The following is an 18,417-nucleotide window of genomic DNA, read 5'->3' as shown; positions in this document are numbered from 1 at the left end:
TCTTAGATCAGAAATAAACGGTAAGAAAATACTGAAGGGCCTCTGAAGTTCATTTGTTCAATTGTGAGCAGTTCTATCTCAGTGGAGTTAGAGAAGTCGTAAATGTCAGAATAACAACTGCAGCAGTGGTAATATGTTGAAATTACAAGCCTTTATTAAAAAGAAGCCTCCTCTGCACTCACTCCTGAAAGCAGTTCAATTTTTCTTGATGTTTAAAGACATCTCAGTGAATTTTCTCAGCAAAATGAAGTTGCCAGAGACTTACACTCACAGTCATACAATTAGAAGCAATCTTTTTTTTTTTTTTTTTTTACAATTACGTCTTCTTAGAAAATACTTCCGTTGACAATATCCATTGCTCAGAGATTTCAAAATGTGTCAAGGATTATTACTCCTACACATGAACTCTGCGACAAGCAGCTAACACATTCTTGCTGTGTCCTCTTTCTGTGCACTCTGGTTCACATTTTGATTCATGGAAAGCCTTTATGCAGTGCTTAACATTAACAATTAAGATCCCATCTTTGCAAAATGCTAAATTACATCAAATGTTGCATCTGGTGTTTGCACTGCTGGATTTCTTAATTTGGCTGTGCAGTATATACTCGCTGCCTACAGTATTATGTGGGTGTTACTCAAGATCATTAAAGCAATATTAATAATGGTGTGAAGGAGTAGGGCTCTCAGGACTGATTTGTCTAATTCAGCTGCTGTATCAGCATTGTCAATCTCGCCACTGATCAAATCTTAAATGAGTATGAATCTCTCAAACTTTTAGTAACATTAAGGGAGTCCTAATCCACTAAAATGCTCCAAATAAAAAAGAGACAAGACAGACAACTCAGCAGCAGTTTAACAGAGAATAGAGTCAAACCTGCTGATGAGAATCATTCCAAAATCACGATGCTACCACCATCATGCTTCATTGTGGGATGGTGATCTCAGGTATAGTTCGCAGGCATAGTTCAGTATCATCAGACCAGACAACCTTTCCCCACATGCTGAGTCTCCAATATGCCTTTTGACAATCTCGTAATCCCTTTTTGTCTCTCCTCAACACTCTTCCATACAGTCCAGCTTTATGGAGTGCCTCGGCTATGGTTGTCCTCTGAACACCTTCTCTCATTTAAGGCATGTATTTATCCAATCCTTAAGAGTTCCTTCACAAAATGTGGAAAGACTCACTGTACTTGCACTGTTTTTTTCATGACCAGTGATAGATCACCAATCAATAGCTGGGTGAAATTGATTTCAGCATAAGGTCTATTGAACAGCATTAGTTCTACATGGAAAGCTTTGGTAATTTGCTCATTTGCAAGTACTGCTCTTTTTTGTTTCAATGTTGGTGTATTTCTCCTTCAGCCCCAAATACTTAATATAACAATAACTAATCTTAATCAAAAGTTAATAAAAACTGGTCTAATAATTTTTTATGACAACTGGATGGATATCTCTGTTGCCTTTGCCCTGGAAAATGTGTTTGTTTTTGACTGATGCTAAACACCATTTTTTGTGTGATGTTGCTTCACTTGTAGATAGTGGCCCAAATGGTGCTTAGTGGAAGATTTACTGGAGGTTTTGAAATACATCTGCATTTGATTCCATCAATATGTTTCGCAACAATAAGGTCTTGGGAGAGCTCTTTGCTTTAAAACATCATGAGATGTTTCTTGTGTGACACCTTGGTAATGAAAAGCCTTTTTATAGACCATCAATTTACTAAACCAGCGGATATTAATTTGCACAGATAGGAGGTATAATTACTTATGCATTTCAGCTGGTTCCTTGCCTTACCTTGCCTTGGAGAACCGCTTTTTCTTAGCGTGTTCAATACTCTTTTCTTGTCATTCTACTTTATTACACATAACTTTATTTATGAACTTTAAATGTGAATTCTTAATATATTTGCAGATTTCTTGGGTTAATACTGATGTCTGGGGAAAATTTCATGTGAATAATCTCACTAGAAATATATTCACTGAAAAAAGTTGACACGTTCAATACTTATTTCCCCCAATGTATGTATACAGTTGCAACTTCCATTGCAAATCAGGTTTATTGTCAAAATTTATAAACTTTCAACTGTTTGCAATGAACAAATCAAACAAAAGCAATTATAATAGTTCAACACAATTGATGTTTCAAGTGGTTTCCCCAAATTCAACTGAAAATGCAACTTAATAATGATTTCTATAGTTTAAAAATTATTCGACCCCTGAATAGAATCCCTCACAACAACACAAATATGCAAAACAGGTGTTGTCTCAAGCACACCTAACGCAACTAAGGTCTTCATTATTTGCATCAGGTGTGCTTCAGCTGGAACACATGAAATACCTGAACTGGCTAGGGGAAGAAAATCCATGAAATCCTGGATGGGGCAGAAAAACGAAGCTGTCAATGGCTGCAACCAGATTTCTGCTAAAGCAGGTTGTGAAAAACCCTCGAGTGACTGCAAAGTACCTGCAGCAAGACTTGCTGGCAACAGGCATTGTGGTTTCAGCGAGCACGTAAGGCTTATACTAAATGCAGAAGATTTCCATGCCGGAAATCCAAGACGTACACCACTACTGACCCAAAAGCACAAGAAAAGTCAGATCAAAATGATATAAATAAACCACAGAAGTTTTGGGATTCTGTTCTGTGAAGCAATGAAACAAAACTGGAACTTTTCAGCACGATCGATCAGCGGTATGTCTGGAGGAATAAAAATGAAGAAAGAACTCTCTCTGTCCACAGTCAAGCATGGTGGTCGCTCTGTGATGCTCTGGGCTGCTTTGCATTCTCTGGCATTGGAAACCTGCAGTGTGCAGAAGGCAAGATGGATGCATTGAAGTATCAGGAAATCCTTGAAGAAAAGGTCATTCCCTCTGTGAGGAAGCTGAAGCTTGGGCTTCAATGGACCTTCCAACAGGACAATGATCGCAAGCATACCACAAATTCCACCAAGGCTTAGTTGCAGAAGAAGTCCTGGAAGATTCTTCAGGGTCATCACAGTCACCTGACTTGAACCCCATAGAAAATCTCTGGTGGTTGCATCACAAACTGTTACGCTCCTGCCGGCAAATGGCACTGCGGCGTCGACAGGCACGCGCGGCTTTAGAAAGCAAGCGTGCACAAGACTTTTGTATATGGACACGTGTCTTGGTTTGTTTTGGTTTCCCCTTGTTAAAGCATTGGTTGATGTTCGAGGGAGTGTCTTAGTTTACTCCAGGTGTCTGTATTTTAGTTTGAGTATGGTGGTTATTTAAACCCCTCGTGTTGCTGTGCACTTCGGGCAGTATTATTTGTTTGTGTTAACATAGTAGCGAATATATTTAGCATGCTAGTGGTCTTAGCTTCACGTTTGTTCTCGTTCTATGCCTAGACTTTAAGTTCCATGTTTAACTCAGTTAGCCTTGTCCTGTTTAGACCGTGTTTCCTGTGTTTTGCCTGCTGTGTTTCAAAAAAAGACATTGCTCCTGCGCTTACTTCCTGTATATAGTCCTGTGTCGTTACAAAACGCAAGAATATTACTGAACTGGAGGCCATTTACACATTATATATAATGTATGTATTTGTGTGCATAAATATAATTATATATATATATATATATATATATATATATATATATATATATATATATATATATATATATATATATATATATATATATATATATATATATATATATATATATATATATATATTTATATATATATATATATACATATATACATACACACAGTATGTATATATGGTGAACTCCATGCCCAAGAGGGTTAAGGCAGTGCTGGAAAATAATGGTGGCCACACAAAATATTGACACTTTGGGCCCAGTTTGGACATTAGGGGTGCACCCCACTTAGGGGTGTACTCACTTTTGTTGCCAGCGGTTTAGACATTAATGGTTGTGTGTTGAGTTATTTTGAGGGGACAGCATATTTACACTGTTATACAAGCTGTACACTCACTACTTTACATTCTAGCAAAGTGTCATTTCTTCAGTGTCGTCACATTAAAAGATATAATCAAATATTTACAAAAATGTGAGGGGTGTACTCACTTTTGTGAGATACTATATTATATATATATATATATATATGTGTGTGTGTGTGTGTGTGTGTGTGTGTGTGTGTGTGTGTGTAGGACCTCAGTGCACAAGGCTCTTAACCCTCTCCGCTCCAGGGGCACCGTATCATGGCTCTGATCATGTGTCATATTTGCGCTCTGACCCCAACTTTCTGGCATGCTGGGGTATGCAAAGAAAAGAATTTCACTGTGCTGTGATCAATAAAGACTCATTATCATTATCTCATATATTCCAAAAGACCAAGGACTCCAAGAGTAATACAATAACAACTGAAATTGCCTATTTTCCTCTATGCGTTACCCTCTAATTATCATGCTTGTAACCACAAAGTTGCATTTAGACATTTGACTGTTTATCATGCATGAGTATGATTGATTATTGATGATTGATTATGGATATAGGTATGTGATGAAGTATTAGTAATGTGTTAACAGCAGCCAATATATGTTTTATTTGGTATGTGTCTGTTCCTTGAGTGATTTCCTGAAAGATGAGAATAAGGAAAATCGAGCAGAACGTTGTTGGGTACAGGTACCAACAGTCAGGACAAAAAGTTTGATCCACACTCTATAAGAAGAAGAAATGAGAAGGGCATGAAATTATGCGACCACAAAGACAGTGGACTGAGTAAAGTCATGGGCGGAGAAAGTAGCTACACCCCACCCCAACTTCATGCTGATTGGAGCAAAACCTTTCGGGTTTCACCTAGCTAGGAAGAGTTAAAACCCTTGGACACCATGGAAACAATGAGTTCTCTTAAACCAACACTTTCAGAGAGTTCTCCCCAATCAACATCTTCGGGGAGTCCTCATCAACTAACAATAGCTGCAGAAGTTCTCCAATTGACATCTTCAGGAATTCTTTTTTCATCCAACATCTGCAAGAGTACTCCACAATCAATGTTTGAGTGAGCTGGTTCCTGCCAAGCTAACTAACTCTAGTCGGGGAAGAACCAGAAGGACCACCGCCAAGCTTCTCAGGCAGGCCGCCTACGAAACTCCACTCCATTCACCATTCCGATTGGTCTTCCTAGATGCTGCTCTAAAGCAACCGAAGCTCTGATGAATCCCCACCAAACGGAAATGCAAGTAAGCACCTCCAGGTTTCAGTCGAAGCTGGTGCTGTTAATAGAGACTTTCTAAAACGGAGTGAAAATTAAATTAATTTTGGATGGTTCGTTCAGGTCAAGGTCTAAGAACTGCATACAGTGTCAAAACCAGGGAGCCATTCATTCTCTGTCAAAGCTATCCTCATTTGTTTATTTGTTTGTGTGTGTATATGTGTGTGTGTGCTTATGTGTTAGTTTAGTTTCTGTTCATTACAGTAGTTTAATAAATTCTTGTCTGATTTTAATAGCAAGTGTCTGTTGTCTGTATTGATGATTTATTGTCTTAAGTTGTCTGATCTTGTTACTGTGCTCATAATTCGTATTTAACAACAGGATAGTATTACCAGTGCACACGGGATTACTATTCTAGCCAGACTTAATAAGATACATTAAATTCAACTCATCGGTGGACGAATAGTTGATTCGCTGTTGAAATATTAAGTTTGCACATTTCCATATTTTGAACTCAATCGAACATAAGGAAAAGCTACCCCCCCCCCCCCCCACACACACACACATAAATAATATACACATTCATACACATACATTGTACAGTATATAGAAATCCCCATGCTTATTTGACCAAAAAAAGAAGAAGAGGATAAACTTCCCTATCTGTGCCTCTAATTGGCTCTGCAGCATAGTAGATGACACTCCTCATGCACAGTTCCCTTCAGTATTTAGTGCATATTCATAGGTTAATTGCCCATGATCTGGCATGTACAGTGAGCTGTGGCTTCTATCTATGCATGTATGTATGTATACATGTATTGTATGTTTGTATGAATGTATGTATGTATGTATGTATGTATGTAAGTAAATTTACATTATATTTAATTTAATTTCTATTATATTTTTTCCTTCTGCAAACTCCAGAGCATTGAATTACACTGCCACATCATTACCTCTCTATCCTTCTCTCTGTCTGCTTGCTCACCTCTCTCAGCTAATTGTGTGCTTAATTAAAGGCCCTACTGTGAACCCATGTGTGGTAATAGAGAGAGGAGAAGAGGGCTGAGAGAAAGGATGTAATGAGTTCAGAGGTACATATCTTTCGATCTCAATAAGAGGTCTTCTAGTTTTTATTGACACGGTGTGTGTATTTATTCGGTATGCATGAGCATGTGTACATATGCATATGATGGTTGCTGAAGTTGAACAAGGAAAAAGAAAAGAAAAAGCCCAATAATCTCTTAGTTCCTCTTGTTATCCACCAGGAAGTGAAAAGGAGAGACAGTCCATGAAATTACAATGAATGAATAAAGTCATAATTAAATTTATAGCTTATATGAGTATTATATATAAAATTATACTTATACTAACTCGAAAATTCTCCAATGAAACCACAATGAGACAAAATCATAAGCTACCTTTCAACACATATTTCTGACACTATTTAGCAGTTCAGCTTTAACATCTACAGTGGCAAGAAAAAGTATGTGAACCTTTTGGAATTTCATGGTTTTCTGCACAAATTTTCATAAAATGTGATTTGATCTTCATCTAAGTCAAGAGTATTGACAAATATAATGTGTCTAAAATAATAACAACACAAAATAAATTCTGATCGCTCATGTCTTTATTTAACACACTCATTCAACATTCAAAATGGCAGTCGAAAAATTAAGTGAACTGTTACAATTAATAACTGGTTGACCCCCCTGGCAGCAATAACCTCAACCAGGAACTTCCTGTAGCTGTGGATCAGACCTGCACATCGTTCAGGAGGAATTTTAGCCAATTCTTCCTGGCAGAGCTGCTTTACCTCTGTCATATTCTTTGGAGGTCTCATGTGTATGGCTCTCTTCAATACATTCCATAGCATCTCTATTGGGTTGAGGTCTGGGCTCTTACTTGGCCACTCCAAAAGGTGGATTTTGTTTTTTTGAAGCCATTCTGTTGTGGAATTGCTCCGGTGTTTTGGGTCGTTGGCCTGTTGCTTCACCCAACTTCTACACAGTTTCAGCTGACGTACAGACATTCTCACATTATCCTGAAGAATTGTCTGATATACTTGGGAATTCATCGTCCCCTCAATGATTGCATGCTGGCCAGGCCCTGACGCAGCAAAGCAGGCCCAAATCATGATGTTTCCTCCAACATACTTTACGGTTGGGATGATGTTTTCATGATGATATGCCGTGCCCTTTCTACGCTATATGTAGTGCTGTGTGGTTTTTCCAAATAGTTCATCAGTCCACAAAACATTTTGCGAATACTGCTGTGGAGTGTCAATGTGCTCTTTTGCAAACTTCAGGTGTGCAGCAATGTTCTTTTTAGTAAGCAGTGGCTTCCTTCGTGGTGTCCTGCAGTAGATACCCTGCTTGTTTGATGTTTTACATATTGTAGACTCATGAACAGAGACAGCCAGTTCCAATGATGCCTTCAAATCTTTGGCTGTCATTCGGGGTTGTTTCTTTACCTCATTGATGAGCCTTTGTTTTGCTCTTGCTGTCATTTTGACTGAGCGCCCACTTCTTGGTAGAGTAGCAACAGTCCCAAAGTGTCTCCATTTGTAGAATGTTTGCCTAACTGTAGACTGGTGAATTTCTAAAGTCTTTGAAATCACTTTGTAACCCTTTCCAGCTTTATGTAAATCAACAATTCTTGATCGTAGATCCTCTGAAAGCTCTTTTTTGCAAGGCATGGCTCACATAAGCGTGTGCTTCTTGTGCAGAGCAAAGTGGGGTTTTTATCAGTCAAAGTAGCTGTAGTCCACACCTCCAAACTCATTTTCTAAACGAGACTTCAGGTGTGCTAAAACATACTTTTCACATACTTTTTCCATAAGCACTATGAGGTTGTTTTTGTTGTTCTCAATAAAGACATGAAAGATCAGAATTTTTTTTTTTCTGTTATTATTTTGGACACATTATATTTGTCAATACCCTTGACTTAGATGAAGATCAGATCACATTTTATGACAAATTTATTCAGAAAACCATGAAATTCCAAAAGGTTCGCATATTATTTCTTGCTACCGTAAATATGTACTGTATGACGTCCCAGGTCGCTAACAACCCATTGTATGTGTTTAAGGGTTAAAATACTTTTTTTTAGCTGACATCAGAGGCCCCAGGGTTACCACTGAAGAGCTACTGTAATCATAGTCAAACCCAAAGTGTACTTGATAAAGTGGAACTGTGACCTCTTGGAGTTTGTAGTGTCCTAATGAATGTGCAGCTGCTCAGAAGCTAAGTATGCTTTTGGGAAAAAGCGGCACAAGGACCCGAAACAGTTTCAAGATTGAGACATCACAAATACCCCATTCAGTGATACAAATGGAGGAATTTCTGATGCCAAAGTTAATTTATGTTCAGGCAAGTAACACCTTGTCCTCATCCTCATCATTGTTCTCAGAGACAAATGAACAAAGTCCAAACTCTACCTAGTTGGCAGGGCCAGTTCTGAGTATTCTGTCATTTCTCTCCCCCTTTTCTCTCTGTCTCTCTACTCATCATACAACTGCCCACTGAAATGACACTGCAATCTGAACTCATTTACTAATCAGTATCTCTTCCTGACACCATCCCCTCAATCACGTACTGTACTCGTGCACGTCAGTGTATCTCACTTTGGGTTTTAAGTTTTGTCTAAGGTTTCAATACGTCTTTTAACATATCAGTCAGAGCTTTGCATAGCTATCGGTTTAGCTCAGCATAACATACAGAAGACTAGCTCAATCAACACAACATACATAAACAAACTCAATAAATTATCAATTAAATACAGGGCCTGAAATACAGGGCCTCTTCACTTTTCTAAATCTAAAATTCTAATATATAGACATATATATTTATGTCTAACTTTTGGATGGTTGCTATTGTCACATAAAGGTTAATTAAACAAAGTAAGTGGACATTTATTGATTGCATGCATATTATTTACCCCCTGGGTAAATAATCACCTTCGACTGTAATTACAGCCGCAGGTTACAGGATACGTTTGGGATATGTCGCCATCAGCTTTCACATTGGGATACTGATATTTTTGGCCATTCTCATTAGCAAAATTGTGCAGGCTCTGGCAGATTGGTTGGAGACCATTGGTTCTCAACAGATTGAGGTCTGGGCTTTGACTGGGACATTCCAAGACATTCAGGTTTTTGCTTTGAACCACTTTAATGTAGCTTTGACAGTATGCTCAGGGTCATTGTCCTGTTGGAAGGTGAACCTCCATCAAAATCTCTAGTCTCTTGCAGACTGGAACAGGTTTTCTTCTTGTATTGCCCTGTATTTGGCTTCAAACTTTTTTGCACTCTTGTCGAACCAATATCCTAGTTCTTACTCATAAAAAACGCATCCTGATGATACTACCACCACCATGCCTTACTGTGACAATGGTATTCTCAGAGTGATAAACAGCTTTGCATTTACACTGAAAGTAGTGCTTTATGCCAAGGCCAAAGTGATAAATTATGATGTCATCAGACCAGAGAACCTTTTCCTGCATGTTTACAGAGTCTCCAAATGGGATTTCATAAGGCTTTTTTCTTCAGTAATGGCTTTCTTCTTGCCACTTCCTAAATCCCAGCTTTGTGGATTGACTATTCTATAGTAGTCCTGGTGTCCTATGGTGTCCTATGGCTGTGAACAGTTTCTCTCTTCTGAATTGTGGAATCTCTTCAGATTCAGAGTTATCTTTGACCTCTTGATTGCTTCTCTGAATAATGTCCTCCTTATCCAGTCAGTTGGATGGCTTCTGCTAGGCAGAGTAACATTTCTGCCATATTCTTTCCATTTTTTTAATAGTGGTACTCTGTGGGATGTTAAAAAAATTTATGCACAAACTCTGATTTACACTTTTCCTGAACTTTTCCCGAACAAGCTTATGCAAGGCACCGTATATTTGAGGTGCGGCGTGTTCTGTTTTAAGCCTGTACATTATTTTACAGTTATTACAATGGATACTGAGTTGATATTTGTAACAATAAAGATTAAAGTTATTTGATTTAATTTAAGATGTCTTATCTCCTGACTATATTGGGGCTTGTTACCTCACCGCCACACAGTCACTCCTGGAACATTCATTCATCTTCAATAACCGCTTTACCCTTGCCAGGGTCATGGTAGATCAGAAGTCTAGACCAATAACATTTGGCACAGGGCAGGAAAACACACACACATTCACATCTAGTGACAATTTAGCCAACCCCCTTAATTACATGTTTTTTTTTAATGTTGCAGGAAATCTGAGAACATGAAGGAAACCTACACAGACACAGGAAACATGTGGAACTCCACATATACAGCTCAGGATTGTACTGGGGACTCTGTACTGCACCTCTGTGCAGCCTACTGATAATATTAATAATTGTAATTTCAACAGAGTATTCATTCACATAGAGTAATACATTACTGGGCTTACAATTTCTGCATTTACTCCATCAAGACATTTATTTAGCTTTTGTTCTTCCACTAGAATTCAGTTTTCCATACAATTCCTGGACACATGATTTATGCAGATTGCTTCAATTAAAAAAAGTCTCACATAATAATAATTCCTTCTGATTGTATTCTAGCTAAGTTTATTCTAGCACAATGTCTGCAAATCCGAGGCAGAGTTGATTTGTCACATATGAGTAGAATCATGTAGTACTCTCATCAATGACATAGTCAAGATGAAATCCTACATATAAACGTTCGTTGGTTTCACACAAGAGTAAAAATGCTGATAGAACAACAAAATGCAACGTTATCAGTAACTGTTTTTAGATTGATGTTTTCAGCTCTTCATAAAAAAGGAGAACAAGCAGCACAGCGCCTTACTAATTGCTCAAGCTCGGTTATAAACAGCTCGAGGCAGCTGAAGCATCTGAGCACCCAACATGAAACAACGATTTGAATGACCTAACCCTAACCCTGACTTGAGTTTATTATTCATGTCACTTCCAAATTGGACGGTGACCCAGTGTTTTCTCAGAAGATAGAGGTAAAATGTACTTAGGGTGTAATCAGTTTACCTTGATGCGCCACCTAACTATCACCTATGAATAGGAAACACTGTAATTATCAGACCACAGATAAAACAAGCTCCATGGAACACAAAACACCAAATAAACTCCGTCAACATGCAATAAATAAAACTAGCTCAATCAGCATGATAGGCATGGACACAAAGAACATAACATACATAGAACTTAAGTCTAAACTAAAGTGAAATGTATATGCTATCTAAAAAATGTAATACACGAATGTAACAATAAATAAATAAAAGTGTAATTATTATGGTGAAGTTTTTGGTGAGGAGATTTTTGGAAGGAGTCTCTAGTGTCAGTCCTTTATAACGGTCAGAATAATATATATATATATATATATATATATATATATATATATATATATATATATATATATATATATATGAGTTTTCTGTGAAATAAGAGGAATAATTTGATTTTTTGCCATGCTGTTATAAGAAAATACTTAACTTTGCTTCATGTTGGGCCTCAAAACAACACCATATCTTTGATTACTTTCTTACACCGGTGTGCCCCATCAAGTTTTATTACTTCCATTCCAAAATAGTAAATAAACCAAAACCAACAAACAAATAAATCTCTAATGAAAACAAAATAGACAATATAATAGAAAACATAATACAAACTTCTCCTCTCACAATGACTGAGTGTCTGCATTTAAATGTAATACCTTTTCAGTGCCATTTGTAATGTAATTTAAGACCAAATCTGCAGTAGGGATACACCATAAAGGTTTTATTGCATAGTATGCAGAGAACCACACAGTCACTTCAGCTACTTTTTTAAAAAGTTCTGTTTTGTGTATGACGGCATTTATTACATACTCCATTCATATCTAGAAGTGATGAATGTAGGGGTATATAGGCTAGATAGATACACACTCACCACTGTGCAGAGCCATCTGTACCACTGACTTCCAGGACATCGTAGTCTTCTTCTAGCTGGAAGTCGGTGAAAACGAGAGCGATTGTGTCACCTGGCTCAGCCAGTACTGTCCATGTGCAGTCGGCATTGTTGTTATACTCCTGTGGGTAGTTTGGGCTTGTGATGATACCGCTCTGACCTCGCAGTGTTCCCCCACAGCCATCGTCTGCTGCAAAAGTATGCACACACACGCAATACAAGAGTGATTAATTCCATAGCAATCTGCTTTATTAGCACTGTACTAGCATTGTGGATTAAATAAGATGGATTCAAATTAGGAACTACACCACATTGTTGCTAGCAGGAGGGTTGATATAACCCACTGAAACATGTGGTTAATTAACTGAGATGAATTCCGATTTTGGTTAATTTGTGCTCGCAATGTGGCTCCCTCTTAAATATTATTTTAAGAAGACAATCACCCCAACTGCTATGTATGCTTATTCACTGCTATGGAAATCAAACCCCTCTGGCTCTTCTCAATTTCTTCAATAAGACATACCTCTCCATCTTGTGTTCGCTCTATCTCTCTCTCTGTCTGTCTGGAAGCTACTCATTTAGCTCAGGATAATGAAAGTACTTTTTCGAGAAAAGGTGAAGTGGCAGCGTAAATCTCCCTCCCTCTCTCAACTCTCACCCCAGTCCCTACCACTGCCTCTCCCTCCATCCCTCCTTGGGGAAAATCAAAGGGATCAAAACTTTCTGACAGTGAAAAAACTGGAGCCTGAGGATCTGACCTCCTTTTTCAGTAGCACAAATACCCCATTTACCTACATACCCACCAGTCTCTCCCTCCTGGCATGTGAAAGTAGGTGAGTTCAGACATGGCTGAATCTTTTTACAGACTACTGTCCGGCTTGAAGGCCAGTGATAATTGGTGTGGCCAATTCTCAAATTAAAACAGAGAGAGAGCGAGCAAGAGAGCGAGAGAGACAGAGAGTGAGTGAGTGAGAGAGAGAGAGAGAGAGAGAGAGAGAGAGAGAGAGAGAGAGAGAGAGAGAGGACATGATAGATTGGAGAGAAACCTGCATTATGATGATTTTTAAACAACGATGTCTGAAGGTTGGTTTGGCTGCATTAATCACTACACAGGAAAAGAAAATCAATAACCAAGTATTTAGTTAGCTAGCTAGATAATGTAATTGTTCGATTAATGTGGCGTAACAAAATTAAAGCTTTTTATTCCAGACATCCTTCACTGCATAACACTGGAAATCATGCCTATATTTTTCTGTTTTAACATTTACATACACCTTCATGTGTGTTTTTTTTTTAACTGAAATTTGGTGACTCTTTCCAACATGACCCGAAATTAACAAAAATGAACGAATGAATGAATGAATAACACTCATTGTCAAACAGGTGCTACACATTTTTGTACATACTGCACGTTCAATTTTCAATTCAATTTTGACCGGCACATACTGAATTAATTAACGGTGTGCATATTATACACATGAGTAAGCTTTAGTGGAAAAAAAGTCCATGAATTGTTTGCATTCGGACCAACCGCGCCACAATGTCCACGATGTAGTTTTTTTCCCAGAACACGTTCATGCTATGTTTATCAATTTTAAAAATTCTTTAAAATCGTATACAGCAGGCCCATGGGATTTTAACATTCTCCTCATTGTAATGATCATCCCATCATCCTCATCCCAATCATCTTGAAATAATCTTGCATTGAGAGAAAATTATACTGTTGATGCACAGCCGTTGAATGGGCTCTAATTTACATTCCCATGATACTATACAGCTTCCCCTTACTGTGATGATTAATGTAGAGTTTGTGTTTTGTTAGATTTAATGCTTATTGTTAACTAATTTATGTGTTGTGTGCATGTTTGTGCCAGTGTATGTTATACTGCTGGTTTATGTTGCTTTTGTGTAGGGTAGTATTCACTGTTTAGTGGAATCCTGCTGGGAATTGTCATCCCTGCCAGTTTTCTTCCCTCTAGCCACTTCTGTGGCTAACCACCAAGCCTGTGTTGTGCTTTAAGTGAGGTACAGCAAGAAATGTGCAAGTACATTGTTTTAGATGCATACAGGTTTTTAAATTAAAACAGTTTACTTAATCTGGCAACCCTACGTTCTACACCACCAACACTTCTGCAGGTGTATGCATTTTTACACCAGGGGTGTTCAATCTTAACCGGAAATGGTCAGTGTGGGTGCAGGTTTTCATTTCAACCAAGCAGAAGCACCTTAGTCTATTGAAAGCCAAGCTCAACTGATTAAACAGGTGGAATCAGCTGTGGCTCCTTCTTGAATGGAAAAAAAAACCTGCACGAACAACGTCTCTTTGCGGATAAGATTGGACACCCCTGCTTTACATCCATCCTACCTTTACTACCTGATATAAAGAAATTTTGCTGCATCCATAAGAACAGTGTATTAAGCTGAACAATTAATGGGAATGCATGGTGGTGCAGCCGTTCATAGCTCCAAGCAAACATATATTTTTATACCTGGGTTTCTGTCTGTGTAGAATTTCACATTCAATTCAGTTCAGTTTTATTTGTATAGCAGTTTTAATAATGGACATTGTCACAAAGCAGCTTTACAGAAATATATCAAATCAGGATATAAATTTTACATTTCTAAATGTATCCTTCCCCGTGTTCATTTGGGTTTCCCATGCTTACGCTGTGTTCATGTGGGTTTCTTCTGGGTTGTCCGATTTTCTCCAACCCCTCCAAATTTTGCAGTGAGAAGAAATGGCTACACTAAATTCCCATTTCACTCTAAAACTAAACTCAGTGTTCCAGAAATAAGCTCCAGATCCCCCATGACACTGACCAGAATAAGGAATTTACCAAAGATGAATGAATGAACAAAATATTGATAATAATCATGATATATAATAAATGACTCAAAAAGCGATGTCAGATTTACAAGCTAGATCATTTTTAACCTCCCAAATCAAGCCCTATGTGTTCAACAGGAGTGAAATCTGGACAGAGATCTGAATGGAGCTTTGGATGGAGTGGATTCTACAGCAGGTGAGATATCTCTGAGACATGGTATGTAGCAAAAGGCAGGTCGACATTTGGTCGGTGTGTTTGTGCCAGGCAGGTCTGAAGGATGTTAGATTTCTGGCAGCCATGATGCAGGACCTTCACATACTGCCTGAAAACAGCAGTGTGTTCTGACACACACCCACGCATGGGGAGAAAAAAAAATGATCACAGCCAGTGTTTGAGACATAAACATGTCCCTTCTTTTTAAATGCTTCTATTATAGCAGTGTCACTGCAGTAAAGGATCCTGGGAAGGGGTCAGGTCTATAAGCTTCCTTCTCAGCATGCAAAGAAGTGATGCATAATCAGGTCTTTTCTGACTTGAGAAAGTGAGAGAGAACGATAGAGAAGCAGTTATACAGTTTAAATGCTTGAGAATAAATGTATATTGCAGTATAAAAGGGGGCAGAATGAATCACAGTATCACTGCAGACCACTTCAGACAGATCAGAAAACTGTCTATGTTAATATATAGGTGAGTAATCTCACTTGTCTTCCCTGGACACTGAGCTCCTCACCTAGTCATGGTGTCCTGGGATTAATTAGCGATGACTTGCTAATCATATGATTCCTTTCCAGGAAATAAAAAACGCAGATCAGGGGCCCTGAGCCCTGTCAATCATCCAGAAGACCTGTCTGTTTTCACACTCTCTTGGGAGACACAGTATGAACCATGAAAAGAAGGCTGAACAGAAAAAAATGGGTGTGTTGGGGGGGGGGTTGTTTTCTAGCTTTTTCACACATGCTGATTATGGGACAGCGTTCAACTTCCCATGCAATTCATTTTCCGTTGATGAGGCGTGATCTGATATTTGCTTCTGCCAGTGAAAATGCATCGCTTCTAAAAGTCATTACAGTTCATATGATAGAAAATATGATAATTAGATAGCCCAAGATTAAAAAACAGAACATAACTCTTGTTCTATGCGTTTCGAGTTGCCAAGATATAAATAATTTCATGACCAATCCGAGGCAATTAATTAGGTGAATTAATATGAATTAATGAGATTTTATTCATTCACTCTGAAAGGTCCCTTACCCCAAAAAGTTATATTCTTAAATGCTATATTCTTCTGCAATGATGCTCATAATCTGCTTAGGAAAAAAACAGCCTCATGAACATAGTGTGCAGGTGCTGTCCCATACTGGACGGCTCGCCTGCCTCTCCACAACACTTTCCTCTGGCTTTGCAGCTACCATGGCAACATGGCAAAGAGAGAGAAAGAGAGGTGCAAAACAGCATCCCTAGACCTGACAGCAAGGATCGCAGAGAGAAAGGAAGAAAAAAAAGAGAGGCAGATTTCTTTAGAGATGTGATATGGTCTGATGATTGTATGGTTATCTTTTTCTCTCCTGTCTTCCCTCTGGAAAGATCACTCTGGCCATGGTGGGAAGCTGGCTTTGACTTTTAGAATGCAGAATGCTGAACACACTCCCATTGAGACACTAAGATCTGTGATGGAGAAGAGCCCAGAATGGAAATCTGACTGTACATGTTTACATATTTGAAGGATGAATCATCTCAATGTAGAGGATAATCATGGTGAGCCAATTATTGTAACAACAGCATTTAAAGAAATAGACCCAACCAACTGGCACTAAAGAGGGAAGGCAAGAGTATCATTTTCTGAAGCAGTCAGGCTTCCTGCCCCCTTCTGGCCAACAGAATTTACTGACAAGCCATAAAAAAAGCAAGGAAACAGTGGACAGAAGCAGAGAGAGGAAGAGGAAGTGAGATGGATGGCAAAGTCATCAACAATATGTAAGGAGCCTTTTGAAAAGTTTTTTGGAAACTATAAAGTGGTGCTAGAAATTTTTTTTCTGTAAGAATTTTCTATGTATCTGCATAAATATGACCTAAAACATCATTAGATTTCCACACAAGTCCAAAAAGATGTTAAAAAGAACCCAATTAAACAAATGAGACAAGCATATTATACTTGGTCAATTATATCGATTACAATATAACATATATGTGAATGGCAAAAGTATGTGAAACTCTAGGATTAACAGTTTCCCTGTGCATGGCAGGGTTGCAAGGAGAACTCTCCAAAAAGAACATTGATGCCCCTCTGCAGTTTGCTAAAGATCATGTGGACAAGCCAGAAGGCTGTTGGAAAAATATTTTGTGAATAGATGAGAGTAAAATAGATTTTTTTTTCTTTCAATGTTTGGAGAAAGGAAAACACTGCATTCCAGCATAAGATCCTTATCCCATCTGTGAAATGTGGTGGTGGTAGTCTTATGGTTTGGGCCTGTTTTGCTGCATCTGGGCCAGGATGGCTTGCCATCATTTATGGAACAATGAATTCTGAATTATACCAGTGAATTCTAAAGGAAAATGTCAGGATATCTGTCCATGAACCGAATCTGGGAAAAGTGGGGAATGCAGCAAGACAACGACCCTAAGCACACAAGTCATTCTACCAAAGAATGGTTAAAGAAGAATAAAGTTAATGTTTTGGAATGGCCAAGTCAAAGTCCTAACCATAATTCAATAGAGATGTTGTGGAAGGACCTGAAGCAATCAGTTCATCGAGGAAACACACCAACATCCCAGAATTGAAGCTGTTCTGTACTGAAGAATGGGCTAAAATTCCTCCAAGCCGATGTGCAGGACTGATCAACATTTATTGATCATCCTCCCCATGATTGTGGTTGTGTGTACTGAACCAGACTGAGAGATTAAAGGCTCAGGAAACCTTTGCAGGCGTTTTGGGTTAATTAGCTGATTAGAGCTCTTCTCTATATAAAATTCTTAATAATTGCTAATACCAGTCTTCTATATTTTCTAACAAATTTGTTTGTTTATTTGTTCTATTTCCCAAAATATAAGCAAAGCGATGACCAGGCAACGTTTTTTTTTTTTCAATCTTTATTTGTCTACTTTCGGTAAGCCTGTGCCATTTGTAGCCTCAGATTGCTGCTCTTGTTTGACAGGAGAGGAACTTTTTTGCTCAACATGGTTGTAAAAAGTAGTTATTTGATTTGTTTTAGCCTTCCTGTAAGTTTGAACCAGTCTGCCCATTCTGTTGATTGGATCTAGCTGAACTAAGTCAGGGGTTTCACAGCAATGGGGATGAATACTTGTGCAACCACAACTTTTATTACAGTGTTTATCAGTAAGTAACTTTGCAAGCTATATTGATTTTCCCCCTGCTTCAATATTATGTGCTATTTTGTGCAGATTTATATCATATAATCCTAAGAAGTCAAATTCAGTTCCAAGTTGTTAGAATATAAAATGTGGAAAAGTTCAAATGAGGTGAATACTTATGCATGGAACTGTATATACAGTATACCTGTACATGCTTTTA

At 38.2% G+C, this 18,417-nt stretch overlaps 1 protein-coding gene across 1 annotated transcript in view; it reads right to left on the bottom strand.

Moving 5' to 3' along the window:
* csmd2 (CUB and Sushi multiple domains 2) overlaps nt 1–18,417 on the bottom strand; it is a 363,835-nt gene that overhangs the window by 212,591 nt on the left and 132,827 nt on the right. The window contains exon 5 of the mRNA XM_017453975.3: nt 12,043–12,250. Coding sequence (XP_017309464.2) covers nt 12,043–12,250 — 208 coding nt within the window. The remainder of the gene's footprint in view (nt 1–12,042; nt 12,251–18,417) is intronic.

The sequence above is a fragment of the Ictalurus punctatus genome, chromosome 24, assembly GCF_001660625.3.
Source record: "Ictalurus punctatus breed USDA103 chromosome 24, Coco_2.0, whole genome shotgun sequence".
NCBI lineage: Eukaryota > Metazoa > Chordata > Actinopteri > Siluriformes > Ictaluridae > Ictalurus > Ictalurus punctatus.
This window is presented reverse-complemented; position numbering and strand designations above follow the sequence as displayed.